Genomic DNA, 20,341 nt, shown 5'->3' with positions numbered 1-20,341 from the left:
GAGTAAATACCTGAAGACGGTGGCTGGGAAACGTCAATCTGTCATCCAGCCACCCGTAGATCCCAGCCTGCCGATTTTCGTACCAATCGCGAGGCTGCCATGTGGGCTGGGTATACTTCATCGCTGGATCTGGAGGATCGAGACCGATATTTCCCCCTACCTTTTAAATCCTCCCATTCATCTATCCTTCTCCTCTAATTCACTCCAAACCTATCTCTTCCTGTCTCTTCTTACCCTTCTACAAATCAAGCCTGCACATCATTCGACTTCCTTGTTTACAATTTTCTCATCGAACACACATCCATCTACAATCTTCCATCATGCATTTCTCCACGGCCACACTCCTTGCCCTCTCCACCCTGAGCCTGACTTCTGCTGCGCCCTTCGCGGGTCCCCAGGAAGACCTGTATGGCCGCAAGGTGAACTACGAGATTGTCAACGTCGGTGGCGAGTCCAGCTCTGCCGCTCCTGAAATCGACACTGTGACTGAGACCGTCAAGTCCGTTGTGACTACTCCCGGCGCGGCGCCTGCGCCCATAACCATCACCGTGACTGCCACTCCCTCCAGCACTCCCTACTCGTCCGCAACTCTCAGCTCGACTCCATCGCACGCTTTTGCTCCCGGAGGCTCGTCCTTCTTCCCTCCCGGCGCAGGCTTCCTTCGCCGTGGCTTGAACGCCGCTGGTGACCCGTACTACTTCGCCCGCAGCTACAGCTCGGCTGCTTCAAGCACTTCCAGCCCCGTTTCTGCTACTTCTCTTGCTGCCCGCGGCTACGCTGGCTGGGCCTCCGCTACTCCCTCCGCCTCCAGCATGTCTGTCTCCGCTACTCCCCTCGCTGCCCGCGACTACGCTGCCACCTCCTCCAGCGTGGCCTGGAGTTCCACCCCCTCTCCCAACCCTCTGGGTCGTCGTGCCATCCGCAACCAGCACTGGTTCAGCGCCGCCTCGGCTTCCAGTTCCAGCTACTCCCTCTCGCCTTCGGCCACCCCTCTGCTTTACTAAAGCGCTGATGATCGATTGCGAACTCAACGACTTTGCATGAATGATTAGATCTTCGACCAATGACATGATACGAAGATGATACTGAGACAACATATGATACATGAAAGCTATGTGGGCTGTGATGACGTTAGACATTTCCTTTTTGTTTGCGACTGTTGATGACGGTCTTTGCTTCGGGGACGCATTACTGGCGTTTGGGAAAAACTTCACGACTTGTATTTTCTATTTCTTGCAAATTTGGGATGGCCAACTTGGCCTTTTTGGGGCATTACATAGACTGAACACGATCATATGGCCCCAGTATGACATACATAGAAAAATATGACCAAAGGATCAACAATATATCTAGTTTCCACTGCAGTATCCGTTCTGACATGTCTAGTCACCCACCTGATATTAACGAGGCGGGGTACAACTACCCCCATGGGATAGATATACGCTGAGCACTAGATACTAGGGTAGGGACACGATCTACATGGACCTAATCTGAGGTCTATCACACTTTTTGAGACTCGGTTCAAATATCAGGAAGACGGTTTCTCTCTCGATCCAGAGATCAAATCCGGAAGAAAATACAAATTCGGAGCGACCGAAAGTCTCACGCGACCTAAATTTTTCTTGAAAGTCAAATAGAGGTAAACTGTCAAAATGGGGCAAGAGTTGAACAGTAACGCGCCAGTTTTGGGTAAGGCGATCGCTGACGTAACCATGTGTCCTTCGTTGCCCCGAGCGACGCGCCCGTAAACACATTGGGCTGCATCCCTCTCACCATCCCAGCGACCGAAGGGTCACATTTACCTTTTACCCTTTACTTTTTACGCCTTACGTGCTATCTCTGTTATTGTTTTCTTTCATTTTCTGTTTCGTTGTGATCTCTTTTTTGAGCAAAGGCTGGCCGAGACTCAACAACCACCACAATGCCTGGGACCATGGCCGAGGGACCTTCCGTCACCATGTCCTGTACGTGAAACAGCTCACAGCCCCAGCTTCACAAGCTAACCTTACTGTGCCCGTAGTTGCGAACAACTTCTGGGGGAAGGATGATGCAGGCCTCCAGCCCATGCTCGACCGCATGCACGGATCGAAGACTACAAGCGACGAGTTGAAAGCTTTCTACACTGGTACGCAGCCGAAATGATGGGTTCGGACAACAAATTGCTAATGATCTCGAAGTACGAGCTGCGATCGAAGACGAATATGCGCGAAAACTCCACGCACTCTGTCGCAAACCGTTGGGGACGTGCGAAACAGGATCTCTCCGAACCTCGCTGGACGTGGTCCGCGGGGAAACCGAAGCCATCGCCAAAGCACACTCTGCTATCGCCGGTCAGATGAAAAATGAGCTTGAGGAGCCTCTGACTGCGTTTGCTAGTGGGATCAAGGAGCGACGAAAGATTATCCAAAATACAATTGAACGCCTCCACAAAACAAAGATGCAACAAACAGGAGCTGTGAATAAGGTATGCGGGAGAGCTCCTAACAAAGTGAAATGAAATGCTTATGCTAGACTTCTTTCTAGACTAGGGATCGTTATGAACAAGATTGTCTCCGCATCAAGGGTTATCTGGCACAAGGCCATATGGTTATGGGCCAGGAAGAACGCAAAAACAAGGCGAAGCTTGAGAAGACCCAGATTCAGCTCGCGTCAAACAGTCAAGAGTATGAGGCTGCGGTCAAGACCCTCGAAGATACGACTGGTCGCTGGAATAAGGAATGGAAAGCTGCTTGCGATAAATTCCAAGACTTGGAGGAAGAGCGCCTCGACTTCACGAAGAGCAGTCTATGGACCTATGCAAACATTGCATCAACGGTTTGCGTCAGCGATGATGCTGTATGTCAACCCTTTCCCATCTTCATGCATAGTGCTAACAATCTACTCCAGTCCTGCGAGAAGATCCGGCTCTCCCTCGAGAACTGCGAAGTCGAAAAGGATATTGTCTACTTTATCAAGGAGCGAGGCACTGGTCAGGAGATTCCGGACGCCCCTCGCTTCATCAACTTTTGTAAGGAAGACAGTGACACAGTATCCGAAATCGACGAGGGCGAGGGTTACTCGGTTGCCCAGTTCCAGCGCACCATGAATCCGGCTTTCCGCACTTCCTCTCCCCAGCCCTCGACATTTGAGTCGCATCACGATCCGCAGTCTGATCTTGCGGCCCAAATGGGTCATCCGGCTCCTCCAGCAAACAATGTGCAGCAATCCCAACAGCCTCCGCAGCCTCAGCAGGCCCAGCCCCAGCAACCTGCTCCTCTGGATTTGCGCCGAGGTGGCTATTTGCCCCCGAACTACGACCCCGAGCAGCACGGCGAAATTAATACGATTCCTCATAATGCCTACCCAACTGACGGTATGACCATGTTCTGCCGAACCGGTCCTCCGTCTGAGCGAAGTTCAACAAATAGCGCATACCGACCATCCAGCCGCGACTCTCAGAGTGAAGTATCAAATCCCACCTCCATGTCCAGTGTGGAGGCGCCAATTCCAGTCAGCGCCAAGCAGGTGTCGCCCCAGAAGCCGACAAACAGTGCACCACTTCCCAGTTCTGGAGATGATAAGTCGGTACAGAAGAAGAAGAGTGCCTTCTTCAGCAACAGCCCCTTCCGTCGCAAGAGCCGTCATGAAAAGGAGAGACCAGTCATTTCTCCCCAGCCCGCATCCCAGTCTGCATCGCGAAGCCCCTGGAACTCTCCTACCAAGCACTCCAGTCCATCCAAGGCTGGACATCCGGCCCAAATTGAACGTCGCGCAGCGAGCCCGGAACCTGTCGACCCTCGCGCCAATTTCCAGCTTAACGTTGGAAACAACGTCTTTGACGTTGCCTCCCCTGACAAGAATGGAAACAGGCCAGGTTCTCAGCAGTCAAAGGGAGCCGAGGATGATCTGGATCCGATCGCACGCGCTCTGGCCGATTTGAAGACTGGCGGAAAGCAGTCCACCCTTCGTGTCTCGGCTGATAGGTACCATGGAATATCAACACCCACTCCTTCTGCGCCATCATCTGCTTATGGTGGAAGTAGTTCTGGAGCCCCGCCGGCGTACAACGATCCCTCGGTAAAGCGACTCGATGCCCCTGAGCCGGCCTTCACGTCGAAGCAGATGCAAAAGACCACTCAGCGGTACACTGGCCAGACCCAGAGTATGCTCCGTGGTGGAAGTAACAGCCCGGCCATGGCTCCCAAAGCCCAGGAAGTTCCCCGTGCCAGGTCTCCCGCATCCCGACGAAGTGCTAGCCCTCAGGTGTCTCCCCGTGTTGATACCCGGATGGGTGCTCAATATTCTGGCGGAGCACCCGCCAGCCCAGGTGCTCCTCAGTCCAACAGCATGCGCAGCCGCTACAGCCAGTCCCCCACGCCACGCCGCGCGCAAGATCCGCCTTACTCTCCCAATGACTTTGCCCAAAGGGCTTCGCCTGCCACCTCGCACCGCGCGGTTTCTCCTCAGCCCCAGTTCCGCCAACAGGCTCGTCCTTCTAGCGCCGGGGGCATGGAGCTGCAGTTGTCCAGCGGTCAGGTTGAAATGTACGGGGGCAGCGGTGGCAGTCAGGGCTATAGCTCTCGGCGCGATGGCCGGCCCTCGTCTTACTATGGTGATGGTGGACCCCCCCCGGTTGGCCGATCTCGCAGCCGCACCCTTGCAGTGGCGGAATCTGGTCGCAAGTTCAGCCGCGATGGGCGTCCGGTCTTGCACTTCGGTAAGCATTCATTTCCCCATTTCTTCAATTCAAACCATATACTAACTTTACCTCGCAGCTCGCGCAATGTACAGCTACGCTGCTGCCATCCCCGAGGAGCTCGGCTTCACCAAAGGCGATGTCCTTGCCGTTATCCGCCTTCAAGACGATGGATGGTGGGAAGCCGAAGTCACCAACGGCCGCGGCCACCCCGGCTTGGTGCCGAGCAACTACCTGCAGATCATCTAGATACCCATCCCACCTCTCACGACCCGCCACGACCCCCACAACCTCTTGTCTTGACGGATATCCTTTCCCTTGTGTCTTTGTTTATGCTCTCACGTAGATACCATGCCTTTCTCCGAATCCTTTTACATACTCACGATCCTTGTTTAACATCTTCTTTTCTCTTCGGCGTCTACGTGCGCATTTTCCCTCGCTTTGGCAATCTGTTCAATATTTCCGATCCTTGCCGGTGAATGATTTTGAGAGCTTTCAGCGTGTTTTGTTGTTACTGGTGACGTTCCATGTTTCTGATTTGCCGGATATGTCGATTTCCTATTCTCGGGGAGATTTGTTCAGTTTCAAATTGCATGACGAACGATCTCTGACCATGTGCGTTTGTCATGGTGGATGGATGCTCTATTTTTCTCCTCTTTCGATGGTCCTAATTTTTATGATTCTTGTTCTAATTCTTCCGCTCGCTTTGGAGTATGATGCGTTTCACGTAATGGAATGTTTTCCTCGTTCGTAATATGGTCCTTGCTGTAAGCTTGCTCTGTGATTGAATCCGGACCGGGGAACCTCTAGTCGCTCACCTACCCAGGTGGCAGCTACAGACTGGGCAATGGGAACCCCACCGAACTGATGGTGGGAAAGCGTTGATGCTTTGTGACAGAAAATGAGTCCAAGGTCAATCATGCCATTTAAAGTACGATGAAAGTCAAGCCAGTAGCTTCGAGATATAAATCCGGTGGTGAGATTAGATATATCCAAGCCCAATTCATTAATAACCTTGTAACCTTGGAGACTGTGGATGGAAAGCACACTGGCAGACAGGGGTATATGGAGAAACAAAACACATCCCCTCCTAGCAATAATTTCAAGTACGTACAAAGCCCATGAGCATCAAAACCGATCATACTTATTCGTTGTCCACAAAGGAATTGGCCAGGCGACCGAAGAAAGGAACTTCAAAATGATCAAGGGTATCCACTAAAAGTTGATGTCAGTGCACTTGACGGGATCGCGATGGACATGGCAGACTCACCATCTCGATAGGCATGCATTCCGAGAAATCCGATGAGAGCGAGATCAATGATGAAAAGGGTCCAGGAAAGGAAACTGCTCCAGGCGAAGATGAGGTGGATGACCTGTGTCGGCCATTAGACGGTGCTGAACAGTCAGACTACTCAGGAACTCACAAAGAGCGCAGAAAACAGCATGCTCGACTGCCAAGCGTGGAATCTATCAGTTCACATTAGCGTCCAGTTCAATTGCTCCACGCGATCCAAGTACATACCGCACGTAGTCACTCTTGTGCTCCATCAATAGCAAAAACACACCTCCGGCCGGAGGCAGCAGCAGATATGCCAGCATGGCCTCGATATCCATGCGAATGGGCAAGCTGGTCTCGAAGGCACCCAAGCTCACATGGCCACCCTCCACATCTCTCCCAAACCCCGTGTTTCCACCACCCGCGAAGTGGCTCGGAGACGGGAGGTCGGCCGAAGCCCGCGGTGAGCGGAGACCGGGGGACTTGATGCGGCCGTCCACATTCGGAGGGGACAAAGCCCGTTCAATCTCGGGCGATTCGTCTTGATAGGGAGCGAAGTTCATCGTTGGTGCGGAGAAACTTGGGGGGAAGTTCGTTTGGGGAAGCTCTCCTTATCCAACGCTTATCGCGTGTCGGCGTTTGGCTGCCTTAAGGCATGAACAATGCCGAATTGGGTATCATCTTCATTGGGCGCGTTTATCTCAAGAAATAAGAATATTGTACAAGAATTGTATCCAATTATGCCTTTCCACGACCACGGGCAATTCCACTTGTAGTTCCGGTTCCGGTTCCGGTTCCAGCTCCTCGCCCAATCCCACTCACCGGTCGCCGGGTCGTCGTCGTTGATGATCCCCGAGTTCCCGTGCGGCTGGTGTTCACACTCGGCGTCCTTCCGAGCCCGGTGCTGCGGACTGTGCCTCGACTGGTTCCCCTACCACCTCTGGTATTCAATGCTCGTCGCCTCTCGTCCTCCTCGGCCTTGCGGGCCGCTGCTTCTCGCTGATGCTGGAGAGCCTGTTCGCGTCGCTCAGCCGCCTGCTGCCTCTGTATAGCCTCGTTCTCGATATCGGCGACATCTTGGGTAGCGCCTTGCCAGTTCGGGTTGAGTATCAAACGCTGGTTATGTTCGGTCTGGGACAAAATGCGGGTCCATGTGTTGAGGAGAGTCGACGCGGATGTAACTGTGTTGGAGACGGTCTAAATTGTGATTAGAGGTATAAAATCGTAGCCAAACCGGACATATCCTACCTCCATATTTCCCTTGGCACGGTCGATACTGCTCAAAAGGCCTTCAAGGACCTCATTGATGTTCCGCACAGATTGCAATTCGTTGTGGAGGGCTATTTCACGCGCCTCTTCTCGATCGAAAAGTGTGTCGCCTCCACTGTGAGACGCTTGTGACTCTGCCGGGGGGATCTCAACGGATGACTTTGGGTTGGGTCCTTTCTTCGCTCCTCTTTTGGACGGCGAGTCCCACAGATCTTCAGTATCTTCATCGGACAGTTGGAGCCTCTCCATCTCTTCAGCGGCACTTCGGGCAGCCATAACGGCAGATTTTTAGCAGACGTGATGCTTTTAGAGACGTGTTTTCGACATATACGATCAGTTCTGTAATAACGCGACCGGCGGTACCATAGCAACAGTCCAGACTCAGGAGAATCGGAACGGGAAGGAAGTCAACAAAAGACCCACGGAAGATGAACGTGGGAACCGCGGGGCGGGTGATAATCGGGCGGTGAGAAGGCGGTCAGGGAACTGAGGTGGCTGGGCGCCAAACATGCGCCCTTTAATGGAACCTCGCCCTTCTTTCGCAACATTCACAACACTTCGCTGTTGCTTTGGCGCATTGAAAGACCTGATAAATCAGACTCAAGTCGGTCTTTTTTCGCTCTCGATTGCTGCTGAAACCACGAGCCCTTTTCGCCCAAGTTTGGACCAAACAACGCCTCGCCCTTGATTGAGTCTTTCCCAACGTCAACCCAAGACCCAATCAGCCATTGGCCGGATAACATCGAAACCAGCCAGAACATTCGTGCAACCGTTGTTTGCGACATCTCAATCGAAAAACACCGTTGATCCTCATATTGTCAAAGTCGATGTTCAATATGGCAAGCACTCCGCCGCCGCCCTCGCCGTCAGCATTGAGGGTCCCTGCTGCTCCTCTCCATGGAGGAGGATATGACCAGTTTTCGCCGTATCCAACTCGACATTCAACACGGTTGGCTAAGCAACGCGCTGCTCGAGGTGCTGAGAGCACACCCCCACCAATTTGCCCGAGTTCTCCGAGCAAGGCACGATCCAGTGCTTCACCGAAAAAGTATCGAAAAGTTCAAGTTGACGGAGAGACATTATCACCGCCCGGAAGTAGCTCGCGTTCGAAACCGTCAGCTGCCATTTCAAAAGATAGTCGCCGCTTTCACAGCACTCATGCTGCCTACGACCCTTTTGATCTTTCTGCCTCGCACAATGCCCCCTCCTCTGCTCCGGCTCGCTCTCGCACAGCAATGAACCTAGCTCTGCCCACCCCTGCTAGGACACCTTCAAAGAAGAAGGTCGATCATTTCTCATCCGCCTCCCGTACTCTCTTCCCCACCAACGCCATGTCTCCCAAGAAGCCTGCCCCGTTCTCCCTGGAGAGCTTTGACGGTTCTGCCTCTGGGAAGAAGGATATCCAAATCTATACGGACTCCCGTGACCGCATCCCCAAGGCTTCCCAGTTTGCAACCCCATTTGCCGCTTCCTCGCAGTCACCCAGCACTGCTTCCCGTGCTCCACGGGCCGTTGAAGCACATGATCTGGATGTCCCTGGGCTTGGACCACCCAGTTCAGCTCTTCGGTAAGTTTTCTGACTCTGCAGCTTATTATATCCTTTCTAACATGTCTATAGACGCGGAAAGGATGCCCGCCGCATTCCTGATGATCAGATGACAATGATCTTGTGAGTTTCCAAACTACCCTGCACCTCTATCATCAGATCTAACTTTTTTTGGCAGCCGTGGCAAGAAAGTCATCCACAGTTTCGACGACGAAGATGAGGATGAAGATGAAGACGAGCTGGGCCTGTTCGCTGCTCGCCCCGACCTGCTGGACGACAATGATGAGATCCTGAACAGCGTTCAGTCTCTGACTCGTGACTCCATCCAACCTCGCCAGCTCTTTGAGAGGAAAGGTAGTCCGCCACTCGGTGGAGTTGTGAACAAGGTGGTTGATGATGACGATGCTCCGACCGATACGGAGGAGAAGGGTGAGCCTTCGACCTCCCCCATCGCTACTCCGAAGTCCCCCGAGTTTCCTCAAGCCCCGGGTGCCACTCGCCTCACTCGCTCGTCTGCTCGCGGCACTCAGATCGAAGATACCCCCACCGCAAACATTGCTTCCGAGGTCGTCAAGCGCAAACGTATTAGCCCGTTCGACCAGTGGTTGCGCAAGAAGCAGAAACCCGACACCGTCACCCCCGGTCAGACCACTCCTCAGAAGCGAAGTGCCCGAGCTCCCAGTCCTACTGCTCCCCCGACTGCCAAGAAGACCCGAAGCAACCGTTCTGCTTAGATACAATTTTGTCTCTCTGGAGTTGGTGCTTTAAACTCTGCTTCTGAGTTGTATGGTGCATTGAGTGAGCGCTATTTTCCCTTCATTTCGCCGTTTTGTGTTTTCTTTCGTCCTTCCTGGTCTTCTCATTGCGACCTCTGGACACTTTTTCTCCTGCATAAGTTGGATGCGTGACAACCATTCTTATCAGCATGGATACATATGCTGCGTTTACACACCTACAGCTTGCAGCTTGATTTGTTTCTTTTCGCGATTTAATTTGTTTCCCCCTTTACGACTCGTGCGTCTTTCAAGCGCTGGGATGTTTCATAATTCGGCGCGTGGGTTTGGGGCTTGGGGAAAGCAATGGATACCAGGTAGTTTGTCTTTCCTTTTCAATGGAGCTCGGAGTTGGAGTTCTTTCAGTCATTTAATGTGGCTTCTCTTTGTGCTTCAGTGAAGAAAATGAAGAACCCTTTGATACTATCATCTACTCCTTGTAAAGTTTTAGACTGTAAAATGAGGACCTGTGAATTCCCTTTTCGGGTTTGGCGCCCCAATGTCTTAGATCACCCAACACCCTTTCTCTACTTCTCTTTCCTCCATTCCCTCTGTCCGTCCTGTCTAAGACTCATTGCTCCGCCCCTGCAACTTTGCCCAGTCAACTGGAACCCCCCATCTGTCCCACCTTACCCGCCTGAAATGCTATAGGTTCCAGGAGGCCCACCCCCGTTCTATACGACCATAAAGATAGGGATCAGGTGTGACCTTACTTCTACAAGGGTCTTACGTAGACGTGTACCTAGGTCTCAACTTAGGTTAGCCTGATAGGCCTATTTAGGGAAGCGGTCAAATATAGCGTGTTTTTCCCAAACGCCCAATGACATACGACAGTAGCTGGGCTAAAAGGACCTTGCCGATTTCCGATCTTTCTTAATCTGCTCTAGACTTTCCGCCTAGATCCACCTAGATACATTATCAAATCTATGAATGGAGTTTCTAGCCATCGCCTTTGCCGGCGTGCTTGGTAATATATGTTCTATTCTATCATTATCCACCACCTCCACGGGCTGGTTCAACAGCTTGTGCAGCCCAGGGGATATATCGAGCGTCCTCGGTCCGCACCTGTCAAGTGGAGCTCACATCTACCTCCCTGGCTCCGATCAGTTTACACAGGCTACGACCCGATGGTCAGCTTATCAGGCGCCCAATTTCACTGTTATTGTGAAGGTTGCGACCGAGAGTGATGTGGGAGAGACGGTAATTCACAGGATATACGATTCATGGCAGCACTAATCCACTCAGGTCAAATATGCCAACAAACAAAATATTCCGTTCATCGCTGTCAACGGCGGCCATGGGGCGATCAGATCGCTTGGCAATATCCAAAATGGAATTGAGATTTGGCTCAACCAGTTGATTCTGTTTCAATCGCAGAAGATGGAAAGACTGCTACTATCGGCGGTGGAGCTTTGTCAAAGCAGATCACGGATTCCCTCTGGACAAAGGGCAAACAGACCGTCACAGGTATCTGTGAATGTACAAGCCTGCTAGGTCCTGGTCTTGGTGGTGGCCATGGAATTCTTCAGGGACGGTATGGTCTCATTGCCGACCAGTTTGTCTCGTTGAACGTAGTACTCGCCAACGGAAGCCTCATTACCGTTGGTGAAGAATCAGATTTGTGGTGGGGTCTGAAAGGTGCGGGCCATAATTTTGGCATCATCACCTCTGCTACCACAAAGATATACGATGTTCCCGATGATGGCGTCTGGTCGTATATCAGATTTATCTACACTCATGACAAAGTTGAGGACCTTTATGAGGCTATCAACACGCACCTTCTGAAGAATGGGACTCAACCAGTGGACTTTTTCAGTTACTCTTTATTTTTTAACTTGCCTAGCTTAGATCCGGACCATGTATGTGCACTTGCTCTCCTCAGCCTATCGCTATATCGCTAACTCGTTCAGTCACTCATTGCATTCTTTATACTTCAAGGAGGCACCGCCTCAGTTGAATCCCAATACGCAGATCCATTCAAGAAGATGGGCCCCGTGATGATGAAAGGCGACCATGGTAGCTTCAAGGACATTGCGAAATGGACTGATATGGCAACCGATTCCCCTCCATGTCAGAAGACAGGGCTGTCCCATATCCGCTTCCCCGTAGATCTACAGCAGTACAACCCTATTGCACAGCGCGATGCTTTTGACCACTTCTCAAGCGTGACTCATGTCAACAGCGCTGAATAACTCGTTTTTCCTCTTCGAAGGCTACTCAGTCCAGGGAGTACAATCTATCCCCTCGGATTCCACCGCTTTCCCGCACCGCGAAGCGAATCTACTGGTCGCACCGGTAGTGACATACGAGCCTGGAGACAAAAAGCTTGAATCTGAGGCTTTCCAGTTTGGCGAGACGCTTCGTGAAATTATTTTTCAAGGAAGTGACGAGAAAGAAATGTATAGCTATGTCAACTATGCGTCCGGTAACGAAGGGCCGCAGAGTTGGTATGGATATGAGCCATGGCGGTTGGAGAAGCTGCGAGTGCTGAAGGAGAAGTATGATCCGGACAATCGACTTAGCTTCTATGCACCTTTTGTTTGATAAGCACTGTAAGGTCGGGCAGGGATGTTAGAGATGGAAAGGAAAGGCATCGTTTCTGTCTTCCAAAGCGGTCACTGTCGGCCTCAATGCCACAGGTCCTCGGATTCTATGTGTAACTGTAAACGGCGGACCTATGAATTGCCTGTTCGAGAGAGTTTTAACCTCGCCCTCTAACTTGCTCTACTGGAGATTTCTGTTCTCCATGAGTCCCCCTTAGGACACCTGCTTTTGGTGCCACACGCGTTTGTACTTTAGTAATCGATGCCAAGTGATGGCCACCCTTATGAGATATTCTTCTTGAACTGTAAGTATGCTTCTACTGGCCGCCCTCTGCCTCTGCCTCTTCCGAGGCCTGGTATGGGTTGATCCCATCCCTGCCACCGATTTCTGGTCTCCTCCAGTAAGTCCTGCGGAGTTGTACCCTCCGCATTTGGTTGGCTCATTAACAGAGCAGTATCCTCCCCGGCAGCCTCCTTCAGAACACGCATCATCTCATCCTGAGGCCTGATCTTGCTGATAACCGAGTAGTGCTTAGTGTCGTATGATGTGTACTCTTTTTCTCGCTGTAACTTACCATTGCGATGTGTAGAATCTTTTGGATCTAGTCGCCGACTCAGTCATCCAGAAATGTGACAAACCACAACGCAGTAGACAGTATGGGATCTGTAACTATACAAATTCTGTTTTTCTCCCAGGCGCTTCTTTTACATAGGAATTAGAACATAGAGGAAGGAATGAACATGAAAATGCTTCATACGTGCTATACACCAAATCGTAGAAAAAAAACCCGCCCTGATGGGAGTCCCAAGGCAAGTAACTCCCCATTAGTCGCGGAACAGCTGGGCCGACAGTCAAGAGGAAGCCATAGTGCATTTTTGCCGTTCAGGTTTATCCATTGCCCTCGCTCAATGAAGATCGTTGGGTTTTTATTGATTGAGTTAGAAGCATGATTTTCGTGTCCAGACTGAATATAGAGGGTGCCTAAGTTAGTGATTAAATATGAACCATCTCGAGAAAATTTGAGTTTCTGGACAGTTCCCTTAGGGTTCAACGTCTCTTGCATTGCTCCCGTCGCCGTGTCCCAGAGCCGCACTGTCTCATCGTCGGAGCCGGATGCTAGTAGCCTGCCGTCGGGCGAGAAGGCCACCGACCAAACCCAGTCCGAATGGCCCTCGAGGGTCTGCTGCAGGCCGCCCGTCGCTATGTCCCAGAGCCGCACGGTCGCATCGCTGGAGCTAGACGCCAGCAGCCGGCTGTCGGGCGAGAAGGCCACCGACAAAACCGACTCCGTATGGCCCTTGAGGGTTTGTTGTAGGTCGCCTGTCGCTGTGTCCCAGAGCCGGACAGTGGTATCATCAAGGGAGCCGGACGCTAGTAGTCGGCCGTTGGGAGAGAAGGCCACCGACAAAACCGAGCTCGTATGGCCCTTGAGGCTCTGCTGTAGGCCGCCCGTTTCCGTGTTCCAGAGCCGGATAGTGTTATTATAGGAGCTAGACGCTAGTAGCTGGCCGTCGGGCGAGAAGGCCACCGAATGAACTGCTCTCGTATGGCCCTCAAGAGTCTGTTGTAGGGCGCCTATCGCCGTATCCCATAGCCGGATAGTGGCATCGTGGGAGCCGGACGCTAGCAGCCGGCCATCAGGCGAGAAGACTACTGACCAAACCCAGTCCGAATGGCCCTTAAGAGTCAGTTGTAGGCCGCCCGTCGCTGTGTCCCAGAGCTGGACAGTGTCATCGTGGGAGCCGGACGCTAGTAGCCGGCCGTCGGGCGAGAAAGCCACCGACGAAACAGAGTCCGTATGGCCGTCGGGCGAGAAAGCCACTGACTCAACCGAGTCCGTTTGGCCCTCGAAGGTCTGCTGTAGGCTGCTCATCGCTGTGTCCCAGAGCCGGACGGTCATATCTCGGGAGCCAGACACTAGTAGCCGGCCGTCGGGCGAGAAGGCCACCGATGAAACCGACTCCGTATGGCCCTTGAGGGTCTGCTGTAAGCCGCCTGTCGCTGTGTCCCAGAGCCGGACAGTGTCATCAGAGCCAGACGCTAGTAGCCGACCGTCGGGCGAGAAGGCCACCGACGAAACCGACTCCGTATGGCCCTTGAGGGTCTGTTGTAAGCCGCCTGTTGCTGTGTCCCAGAGCCGGATAGTGCCATCAGAGCTAGAAGCTAGTAGCCGGCTGTCGGGAGAGAAGACTACTGACGAGCTGTCGGGAGAGAAGACTACTGACGAGCTGTCGGGAGAGAAGACTACTGACGAGCTGTCGGGAGAGAAGACTACTGACGAGCTGTCGGGAGAGAAGACTACTGACGAGCTGTCGGGAGAGAAGACTACTGACGAGCTGTCGGGAGAGAAGACTACTGACGAGCTGTCGGGAGAGAAGACTACTGACGAAACCCAGTCCGAATGGCCCTCGAGGGTCTGCTGCAGGCCGCCCGTTGCTATGTCCCAGAGCCGCACGGTCGCATCGCCGGAGCCAGACGCCAGCAGCCGGCAGTCGGGCGAGAAGGCCACCGAATGAACTGCTCTCGTATGGCCCTCAAGAGTCTGCTGTAGGGCGCCTGTCGCTGTGTCCCAGAGCCGGATAGTCTTATCGTTGGAGCCGGACGCTAGTAGCCGGCCGTCGGGCGAGAAAGCCACTGACTCAACCGAGTTCCAATGACCCTCGAGACTCTGCAACTCTGCGCTCCAGCTTTCTTTACCCTCTGGGAAGTATATCCAACCTGGGAGCTCTGCTTCGAATTGCCTTCGGATCATTGCCGTTCTGGGTGCAAATAGAAGCCCTGAGCAATAAAGTTGGAGGGGCGCATGATCAGTTATCTGGTGGTTCTTTAGAACAAAGCGCATTCCATCGTGTAGAAATTCAGACATTGCAGAATTGGTATCACTCTATTTATGTTAGTGTAAATCGCCACATCGGAGTCCTTAAATAACTCACATGAACACACTTGTGCAAAAGACTAATAATCCTAGCAACCTCTGACATAAGACCTAGTAGGCTCATTGCTTCTACCCAGTGCAGGAAATGCCGCTGGAGGAATAAGAGAGCAAGATGAATCACAGTATCCAAATCAGAGCTTCGCACCAGATGATATGCCCAGTAACGACAAGAGTATTGCAGTTCTGGGGTAAGACAGTGATTTATAGTGCTGGGATCAATTTCCACACGCCGAATCCCATCACTTGGTAGTCCACAAATATTTTGTTTCAAATTGTTGCACACGGAAAGGCACTGTATGGCCAATCTTTGATGTATCTCCTTCTCGTCTACCCAGAGGTCAGTCTTCTTGCGTGTTTCTGGATCAAGGAGAAAGTCTCGAAATGATAGATGAAAAGGCCGTATCGGCTTTGTCTTGTCTTCGGGTATACGAATCACCGAGTGCAATGAATTTAGTCTCAACTCGATCATTCTCTCAGAGACACCAATAAGCCTCGAAAGTGAGGTTATCGAGAGTGGGCTCTCAAGCATCACGATTGAACCCACTACCTCCCGAAATTCTTGAATCAGCTGCATTCTTCGTTTCCCATCCTGGTTGTTGATAATCCGATTCAGCACAGGAAGATATGTCCCGTTCAGTTGAGATCCCTCACGTCGATGGGTGAGAATCTCGGTGAGACTATCCACGGGGTCCCACTGGGGATCTTCAAAAACGCGGCATACGGTCGCAGCGAAGATAAATAGCGGAACAGATAATGTCACAAGAGCTTGGGTATCTGTGTCTCCAGGCCAGTCGACGGGGAGTGAGCGTTCGTTTCTGATCTGTAAAAGCTGCCAGTTCAGGAACAAAGATATATCGTGTTCTGTAATTGCCTCCGGGATGTCATGGAGAACCAGATCCTGATAGACCTGATGCCCGATTCCCGAAAATCCTAGTCGGATTGGCAAATCAGGTCGACTTGTCAAAAAAATGCGGAGATGCACGGCGCTCAGCTCCCGGAGCCGAGGTAGTACTTGGAGTATGACACGTATGTCATTATCCCCTTCACATTCGTCCAAGGCATCGAGCACTATCACCGTGGTTGGGATCTGCTCAGTGGAGTGTTCCAAGCTGAGCAGTGGTTGGAGAAGCAATTTGTCAAACTGCTCCTTTAGCGACCTTGTTCCAAGGCTGGGGTCATCATTGATGGCTTTTTGAATACCTGGGATGAGTTGAGGGAGGCTAACCACAAGTTGTCTTGCGATAGTCGGAAAAAGCTTCGCAGCATTTCCACGGTCACCTTCTCCCCTCTTGAAGAAGAAGCTCGCTCCTAGTACCTTCGCCTGTTTTAACGATTTTGCCACGGTTCGGGAGATGGTCGATTTCCCCGTTCCCGCCATACCATTCAACCAAAATATGCATTTCCCTTGTGGTGACACAGCCCATGCAGCAATTTGGCGACGGAGCTCGGTTCTAGTCCCTGGGAGGCATTCATCTTCATGTTGATCCATATACGAGTCAAGCTCAGCCCCAAGCGCGATTGGCAACTGGTCTAAATGCAGATTTCGCTCGATACGGTCGGCAGTCTGAGTTATATCATTAAAAGTTGTCCTAAGCAGCTGTAAGCCAAAGTTCTATAATCAAAAGATGCGAGTACGTACGCCTGATCAATCTGCAGGGATAGACTGAATGTTGTTTTGTATCTGTCGATATCCTTCATTATTCTCTCCACTTCGGTACGTTTTAGGGGCCACTTCAAGGCCCGAAGCCCGACTTTGCTCATCGCTTTTTTCCCTCTCCCGGGATCGATCTTCCCTTCTAAGTCTTGGAGGAGCGCAAGGCAATTAATGGTCCCATCGACCAACGCCCGGGAGGTTGACAGCTTCGTGCCGTGGGTGCCATGGATGAGGCCTGAGAGCTTCTCAAGAATTTCTCTCAGATCTTCAACCTCCTTTTGCAAGGAAACAACGTCCTTTGGAGCATCCTTCACCTCCTTAATATAACCCCCACAAATTTTCACGATACTCCCTGTCAGTTGGATGACCGCGATAACGCTAGCTGCAGCCGATATTCCATCCATCATAAAGCGTGTCAAGTAGTCTTCGCTTTTCCCGGCTGGGCTGGGTTGCAATAGTGGTGGAAGTCGCAAAGGCCAGGGTTTTTCCCCGGAGAGGCTAAATCGGGGCGAAGGAGGGGTAGGCGCCTAGAATGAAGCTGCGATTCAGAATGTAATTTTATTGAGGCAGTGTCACCGGCCACTACGGGATAATTCGTGTGCCATTCGGAAAGACTATAAATTGAGGGAATTACGAGAAGAGAGAGCAAGCCGCCAGAGCAACCACAACACAATACTAGATCCACTAACTGATCCCAAACGGGACTAGCTCCTTAGCCCACGTGCCATTTCCACGTGACCTGTCATCGATGTCGGAGTACGTAATACAAGGGCCAATCAGCGGTGACAAGAACACTATATTGCTATACCCCTCGTTCTGGCAATTTGCAGCAACTGGGCATTGTTGAGAGTAGGCACCAGTCTCGGGACGTACCCCTCATCATTAAATTCATCAAGATGGAGACACTGCCCTTCGAGCTTCTACACGACATTGTCTCTCGTCTTGATGATTGCACATCCCTGTACAACCTACTACGCGCATCGCCAGCCATCTCCCGCCTGTTCGACCACGATGGCCTTCAGCTCACCCGCGCCGTCTTCTCTAAAGACACCATGTGTGATCAAATCCGGGAATCAATCTCCCTCGTGGCCATACTTGACTCTTTCACCTTTCCATATCGGAGCCTAGATGTTTTCATCGCCGGCTTCATTCATGAAACGGTCAGAGATGTATGCCCACGACGACTAGACGACCCACGTCCGACAAGCCCACCCCTTCCGAACGACTTGCCTGACAACACTCCTATCCCGACAATCCGCCGGGTTCTCTCTATATACGCACAAATAGTACACTTGACTGTAGCGTGTCTTGATCACTACCTGGAAAGATTCAATGTTCTCCGACCGGAGAACATAGTCGATCCTGAAACTCGGTATTCAATGAACCTCAAAAAGACTCCGCCGTGGACTCAAAGATTCGAAAGCTTCAAGGCCCCCGTCAGCGATCATGGCCCACCAGTGTGGGAGGAGGAGCAACGCGTTTCCCGCGCCCTCTGGAGAATTCAATTATTCTATGATCTGCGCGCCGCCGCTGGCCAGTCTCGGCTCGGCTGGCCCGCTGAAGACGTGGCGCGATTGCAAATTATGAAAGAGCGAGACCTTTTCGTCAACTGGAGCCTGCGTTACGAGGCGGAGGAAATCTACACCGTTACCGAGTATCTCGACCATGCACGAGCAGCAAATATCGTCGTCTTTCATGACCCCAGTGGCAGCGGCTGCGGCGGTAATAGAGGCCCTCAGCGACTGCCATTTCTCCGCCACCCAGTCGAACGAAGGTGGCCAACGCCGCGAAGACCTTTTCTGGAGCCAGTGACACAAACGTACACGATTGATTTTGCTACACTTGGCCTGCAACAATGGCAACTGCTGTCAGAGATGCGGTTGTCGCCCTTGCGCACTGTCAAGTTCGACTCCTATCGACGGTTAGGGGTCGCCCTTTGGTGCCAGGAGAGAGTCCAAGCGATCGGGTTGGCCCCTCTGAATCGCAAAGGCCCGGAGACCTCTATCAACCTAGCGCTGTGGCAATTCGCGTGGCGAAGTATCTTAGATCCGCGCGAGGTGGTGGAAGTAGAGAAGAGATTACAAAAAGAGTGGGAGGAGCGAGAACCCAAGGATTAGCACCATTCCCATTGAACATCTCTACTCTACCTAGTTCTAGCACCCTCGTGTGTTCTCAGCGAAAATTAGCATGTCCATGTCCTGGCCTTGCTTTGCCTCTCCACCACCGAACTCAATCACTCTGGCAGCGTCTTTCAGCCGCGCTCAATCAGACCACATCGATCGGCTCCGCCACAGTTTCCACCATAAAGAGGAGATTTAGATTCTGCCCCAGGGTACCAATCGGTGCCGTAAGCGCGAACGGTGTATTCCCGCTCATCCATACACTAACTGATGTCAACTGCTTAATACCCAGTTGCGCCTTGTGCTGCGCCAACAGGTACGCACATCCCGCTCCATTGGGGCTACCCAGGATAGCAGCAAAGAAGTCCCCATCGTCTGCGCGCGTCAGGGTGAGCTGGTTGTTCGCATCCCACGTCGGGATCTCGGTCACAGTGCCCTTGTTTTGGAGTGCCTGGATGACGAACTCCTGTGTCGCGGTGTTGGTTATACCAGCCCGGACGATGCGATTCAGCGACGTGGATTCCTCCGCCTCAGCAGCTAACCATTGGGTATATACGGCATCAGACCACTGTCGTATAGGGCAGAAATTGCTTAGCGTAACCGCCTGGTAATTCATGCTCAAGGGGCTCCTGTTCAGGTCGGCGACGATGGTGCCGGAGGATGTGTCTATCATATTGCCGAATATCCCCTGGGATGCCTGATCATCATTATCGATGGTATCAGTCAATAATGTTTCTTCCAAGGCAAGGACCGTGAGGATGCACTAATGACTTACAATGCAATATGCAAGATTGCCATCCTTGGAGTAACGCCCAGGAGCTATGCTCATCGCATACTGAGCACTATAACTGTTAAAGGAAATCCCCATCGAGGAGAAGAAAGCGTCCAACTTGCTCCCATAAACAGGCAAGTCGATGGTCAAGTCTTTATACGTGAAGGTCCCCATATTCATTGGTCTCCATCCCTGGGATATGAGATCGTCCGACGCCAGCCATGTTGACTGGATGTTTCCAGCTAAGTTGAGAGTGGCTGCTTTGGCGATCGTGGATTCCATAAGGCACATCAGGCCTCTTCCCTTTCGGACGGCTGCGGCATAGGTGGTTGTACGTCTTTCTTGCAGATTGTGATTCAACACGTCGTGTTTATGTTCGGTACTGCGCTTATGGTGATGGAGATGGTCATGGCCGTGACCGTGGTCGATGACTCGGAGGGGTAATTTGGTACTTAAAGCAAGCGAGGCAACGAGCAAGGTGACGGCAAGTGAGAATAGCAGTCTCTTGAGAGTGCTGTTACGCATCACGCTTGCCATGGTGATGATCCGGATATAGGAATAAACCAAGTCCGTTCTTCACCCAGGAGTCGTGCAGAGATCATCAAGCCAAAATCATTCTCCTAGAAGATAATCAGGGTGACAAGACATGCCGCAGCCACCACTACACATCGCAATACCATGTAACATCCTACAGAGATTACGGAACGCCTGGCAGAGGCTGAGCAGAGCTAAGACCGTAAGCGAAATTAATCAGGCACACCCGCAAACTTGTACTCC

The 20,341-nt window shown here is 52.0% G+C and overlaps 9 protein-coding genes across 9 annotated transcripts; 5 read left to right on the top strand and 4 right to left on the bottom strand.

The window, feature by feature from the left end:
* Positions 1-320: 320 nt before the first annotated feature.
* Positions 321-1,004, top strand: N7498_003381 (uncharacterized protein; the record flags this gene model as incomplete). Its single annotated transcript, XM_058450443.1, has 1 exon — positions 321-1,004. The coding sequence occupies one exon, from the start codon at positions 321-323 to the stop codon at positions 1,002-1,004; it is 684 nt and encodes a 227-aa protein (XP_058309905.1).
* Positions 1,005-1,921: 917 nt separating this feature from the next.
* On the top strand, positions 1,922-4,924 carry N7498_003380 (formin-binding protein HOF1; the record flags this gene model as incomplete). The annotated part of the gene is made up of 6 exons (XM_058450442.1): positions 1,922-1,964; positions 2,021-2,125; positions 2,178-2,464; positions 2,524-2,835; positions 2,887-4,696; positions 4,755-4,924. 6 exons carry the CDS (start codon positions 1,922-1,924, stop codon positions 4,922-4,924), a joined length of 2,727 nt encoding a protein of 908 aa, XP_058309904.1.
* An 895-nt stretch (positions 4,925-5,819) lies between these two features.
* On the bottom strand, positions 5,820-6,514 carry N7498_003379 (DUF4870 domain-containing protein; the record flags this gene model as incomplete). The annotated part of the gene is made up of 4 exons (XM_058450441.1): positions 5,820-5,890; positions 5,946-6,048; positions 6,100-6,142; positions 6,198-6,514. 4 exons carry the CDS (start codon positions 6,512-6,514, stop codon positions 5,820-5,822), a joined length of 534 nt encoding a protein of 177 aa, XP_058309903.1.
* Positions 6,515-6,689: 175 nt separating this feature from the next.
* On the bottom strand, positions 6,690-7,496 carry N7498_003378 (DASH complex subunit DUO1; the record flags this gene model as incomplete). The annotated part of the gene is made up of 2 exons (XM_058450440.1): positions 6,690-7,148; positions 7,200-7,496. 2 exons carry the CDS (start codon positions 7,494-7,496, stop codon positions 6,690-6,692), a joined length of 756 nt encoding a protein of 251 aa, XP_058309902.1.
* A 551-nt stretch (positions 7,497-8,047) lies between these two features.
* N7498_003377 (uncharacterized protein) lies at positions 8,048-9,500 on the top strand (the record flags this gene model as incomplete). The annotated part of the gene is made up of 3 exons (XM_058450439.1): positions 8,048-8,787; positions 8,839-8,889; positions 8,945-9,500. The coding sequence occupies 3 exons, from the start codon at positions 8,048-8,050 to the stop codon at positions 9,498-9,500; spliced, it is 1,347 nt and encodes a 448-aa protein (XP_058309901.1).
* A 969-nt stretch (positions 9,501-10,469) lies between these two features.
* Positions 10,470-12,083, top strand: N7498_003376 (FAD-binding oxidoreductase; the record flags this gene model as incomplete). The annotated part of the gene is made up of 5 exons (XM_058450438.1): positions 10,470-10,739; positions 10,785-10,857; positions 10,917-11,398; positions 11,450-11,609; positions 11,722-12,083. 5 exons carry the CDS (start codon positions 10,470-10,472, stop codon positions 12,081-12,083), a joined length of 1,347 nt encoding a protein of 448 aa, XP_058309900.1.
* A 281-nt stretch (positions 12,084-12,364) lies between these two features.
* N7498_003375 (NACHT and WD40 domain protein) lies at positions 12,365-17,076 on the bottom strand (the record flags this gene model as incomplete). The annotated part of the gene is made up of 4 exons (XM_058450437.1): positions 12,365-12,684; positions 13,089-14,967; positions 15,017-16,607; positions 16,658-17,076. 4 exons carry the CDS (start codon positions 17,074-17,076, stop codon positions 12,365-12,367), a joined length of 4,209 nt encoding a protein of 1,402 aa, XP_058309899.1.
* Positions 17,077-17,568: 492 nt separating this feature from the next.
* On the top strand, positions 17,569-18,789 carry N7498_003374 (uncharacterized protein; the record flags this gene model as incomplete). The annotated part of the gene is made up of 1 exon (XM_058450436.1): positions 17,569-18,789. The coding sequence occupies one exon, from the start codon at positions 17,569-17,571 to the stop codon at positions 18,787-18,789; it is 1,221 nt and encodes a 406-aa protein (XP_058309898.1).
* Positions 18,790-18,937: 148 nt separating this feature from the next.
* Positions 18,938-20,101, bottom strand: N7498_003373 (uncharacterized protein; the record flags this gene model as incomplete). Its single annotated transcript, XM_058450435.1, has 2 exons — positions 18,938-19,489; positions 19,568-20,101. 2 exons carry the CDS (start codon positions 20,099-20,101, stop codon positions 18,938-18,940), a joined length of 1,086 nt encoding a protein of 361 aa, XP_058309897.1.
* Positions 20,102-20,341: the final 240 nt, after the last annotated feature.

The sequence above is a fragment of the Penicillium cinerascens genome, assembly GCF_028974065.1.
Source record: "Penicillium cinerascens strain IBT 15544 chromosome Unknown contig_24_segment0_segment0, whole genome shotgun sequence".
Lineage (NCBI taxonomy): Eukaryota > Fungi > Ascomycota > Eurotiomycetes > Eurotiales > Aspergillaceae > Penicillium > Penicillium cinerascens.
The sequence above is the reverse complement of the archived record's forward strand: the minus strand, read 5'-3'. Positions and strand labels throughout refer to the sequence as shown.